General features: G+C 34.8%; 1 protein-coding gene across 1 annotated transcript in view; it reads left to right on the plus strand.

Annotated features, from left to right (window-relative positions):
• The window catches only part of LOC109850037 (zinc finger CCCH domain-containing protein 49-like), a 6,422-nt gene that overhangs the window by 1,571 nt on the left and 1,256 nt on the right, over positions 1-3,595 (plus strand). Inside the window, 1 exon segment of the mRNA XM_020419936.1 lies at positions 1,674-1,897. Within this exon segment, the coding sequence (XP_020275525.1) occupies positions 1,674-1,897 (224 nt within the window).

Below are 3,595 nucleotides of genomic sequence, written 5' to 3' on the forward strand. Positions count from 1 at the left end.
GTCGCTCGTTGGTGATTTGTGTTGGTTTCTGTGCAATTGTGTTTCAGGAAAGCTTCCAGCTTGGAGTGGAAATGCTCCTAATAAATGACTAGTTTTCTAGATGGTTTTAAAGTATGAGGAAAACGTATCCTAACTATAGCTCATTTTCTGTGTTAGACAAGATTAGTTGGGGACCTGTGGTAGGTTCTTAGCTCTAGTTTAGCACATGCTTCAAGTTGAATATTTTACCAGCCAGTTTGGATTGTAAAATTTCTGTTCACTTTTATTGTAAAGGATGTTTAGCAAAGGAACTTTAAATTTATAGTGAGAAAATCTCAAGCTTGAGGTTGAGCTGGAATGAGCATGAAAAAATGTGAAACTAGTAAATTAACGTAACTTTGTTTCAGTACGTGTTATTGTAATTCTTTGGTCTAAAAGATGTTCTAGCTGCTCTAAAATATTTTTTTTATGTGTGAGTCGACTTTTTCATATTTGAAAATAGGAACTTCAGTACAAAATTTAAGCCTGTGAATGGGTTGAGCAGGCTCAAGAGCTCCTGAAATTGGTAAACTATAGCCATGAGTTTGTTTAGCTAGGTGTTGTTTTAGGACTTTATTCCAGAACGCATCCTTGCTAGGCTAAGATCTTTGTTTCTTCATGTGAGCAGCTGGTGAAGGTTCGTTGTACTTGATAATGGGCTTGAAATGTTCTCAAGGACAACTACATTAACAAATGCCTACAAGTCTATTTTTAGAAAGGAGGCCAAGTTAAGGAAGAATGATGGAACCCATTATGCAGATAAGAATTGTCACAGTAAAAGAAAATTGTAAATACGACTGGAATCTAGGCTTCCGGTAGTGTTATCCTAATTTGGAGTGGTATGTGCCTCGGGTGGCAGCGTCCCAAGCACGTGCAGCGTACTACACACATGCCAGTTGTGTCCTCAATGCAACATACATGTCATTTTCATGCGTGGAAGAGACATCCTGTTGGAAATTAATTTCCATACCTGATGAACCGTAATCTTTCCCTTTACATAAATTTATCTTCCCTGATTGAGAACTCAGGAGGGAAATCAATTTTATGACATTATTCAAGATTTTTTTCAATTGGACTGGGACATAAATTATAAAATTGTTTGAAACCCAGCTTCTGACCCATTGGTTAGTATTTCTTTTCAATATGGTTATAAACCCTTAGATTTGGGTTATCATCTTAAGACTCTTAATCTTAGTCAATACTTTTGATATTTGCAATTACTATCACAGGAATAATCCACTAATTGCTGAATTTTTTATTGCTCCCAGACATGATAGCAGATTAATGTTTTGAAACACGTCCATGTCCCAAGTACATTAGTGTATGTTGTACGATTTCACGATTTCATATTCATTCTATGATTGTCTAGTACCAAAATTACATGCATACACATCTGTACCATTCTATTTCTCGAGGGTGATTAAACTTTGGTGGAGAGTTATGACAGTCCATGGGCTAGGTCACGCAAGTAATGAGGATTTAGTTTTATGTCAACTGTTTTACATATGCACATGAAAGTTCTATTATTTGATGTTAATTTTGATTATTAAGACAGTCATGCTTGCTTTTTTAAAGCTTTTATTGTGTATTTCTCAATCTTGCAGCAGAGGTGCTCATTTACCTTTTTCTCACCTTTGTCATGTCTCTGTTCACAGGCTAGAGCTGGCATAGATTATGAGTCATCATATGGAAAGCAACGTCCGAATGACACAATCTTAAAACTTCAGAGGACAACACCATATTACAAGAGAAATCGAGCCCATGTTTGTAGTTTCTACGTTCGTGGTGAATGCACCCGAGGGGCTGAATGTCCATATCGACATGAGATGCCTGAAACTGGGGAATTAGCCCAGCAGAATATAAAGGATCGGTATTATGGGTATGTATTATGCTTCCCATATCCTAATCAGTTTACATATTTAATGTTAATCAATTACATGATTACCTTTCAAATATATTGATCAGGGGCATTTTGCATTCTAAATTTTGTATTGTGTTAATATATGGTACTCCGGTTTCTCTTCATACGCGTCACTCTGGTTTTTACCATTATTTAGTTGAGATGAATCTAAATTGTGTTAAGTGCACTAATTTCACGGTAAGTTGATCTGTTTTTTTGACATATATACCTGTGTAATAAATTTTCACTTGATTGTCTCTGCAATAAAGCAAACTGTGCTGTAAATATCCAGTGGACATTCAATTTCAGTTTCATATGTTGTTTACTTTTATCTTAATGCTCCCATTTGATGGCTGTAGTACTCTAAATTGATAATTGGCTGAAGAGAAATATTGTGAAATTGGGAGAAATTCTGTTTCCAAGAGCCGTTCAGAATCACAAACTTATTTACATGATTGATTATCATGGTAGATTGTTTATAACATGATTTATTCTGGGGTAGAAACATGTTATTCAGATTTCGTGTCACATGTTTTGCAGGCTTTTCTCATGATAAATAAACTAGATTTCCGGTATCACGTGCAGGACACAGCACACGTATGTGCATAATAAAAAAAATCGCAGTCACCTGCTTATTTTGGTATAAATCTATTACGATTCACAAAAAATAATATCTTATATTGAAATATCAAAACAGTATAGTTCATTATATTTGAACAAACCCACACACAAATTAAATGGAATCAGTCTCACCTTGTGGAGACATAAAGCTTGTTTAGCAAATGGTCAAATTGGATTAGTGGATTATAATCAACTTTTGGATATTTTGGCAAGTGATTATTTGGATTAGAATCCACCAAAAATCACCTGGGGTAACCAGGTCAATTTGTGGTGGATTATAATCCATGAGGTTTGACCAAGTAAAAGGCAATTATACCCCTCATAATTTGACAAAATCCAAGCCTCATTTAATAACTCACTACCAACTCCATGTTCTCTTTTATCATTTTGACAAATGACAACCATGATATATTAATATTATATCCACCCATTTGCTAAACACTTTACTATTGAAAACAGATTGTAATCCACCAAATTTACCAGACACTTTGGATTATAATCCACTTTGGATTATAATCCACTTGGGTTAATAGATTATAAATCATGTGGATTATAATCCAAAGTTCCCTAATATGCTCATAGTAGATCGATGAAGAAGACAACATGAGAGGTCAAGACCCACAGAAGCAAGAGGACTTAATTGATGTGAATTTATTTCTTTTCGGATCTGTAGTTAACTAGGGATAGAAATGATAATAAGCTGGATTTGGGTTTGATTGTGTAGCGGGTTAAGGAAGTAACTGTTTACTCGATGTAGATACAAATAAAGACTAGCCGGACTTGAAATTTGCGGCAATTATGTGAATTGGAGTTAGTTTTTTCCCTCTCTTTTTGTGTTTTCCAAGTTCGTATTCTTATGAATTTAAATTGCTTTTAGTTTTGGGAACATTTGTTGGAATTATTTGAATTCATGACTCGCGCAGTGGTAGACCAAAAGTTGGACCAAAATGATGGCTTTTCTTGAATAGTAATAAATAGATTAGGCTACTCAGTCAGATGAAAATCTATTGTGATGTATAGTTTTCCTCTTTATAGAGAATAATCTTCTGTCATATG

Source organism: Asparagus officinalis, chromosome 1 (genome assembly GCF_001876935.1).
Source record: "Asparagus officinalis chromosome 1, Aspof.V1, whole genome shotgun sequence".
NCBI classification, from domain to species: domain Eukaryota; kingdom Viridiplantae; phylum Streptophyta; class Magnoliopsida; order Asparagales; family Asparagaceae; genus Asparagus; species Asparagus officinalis.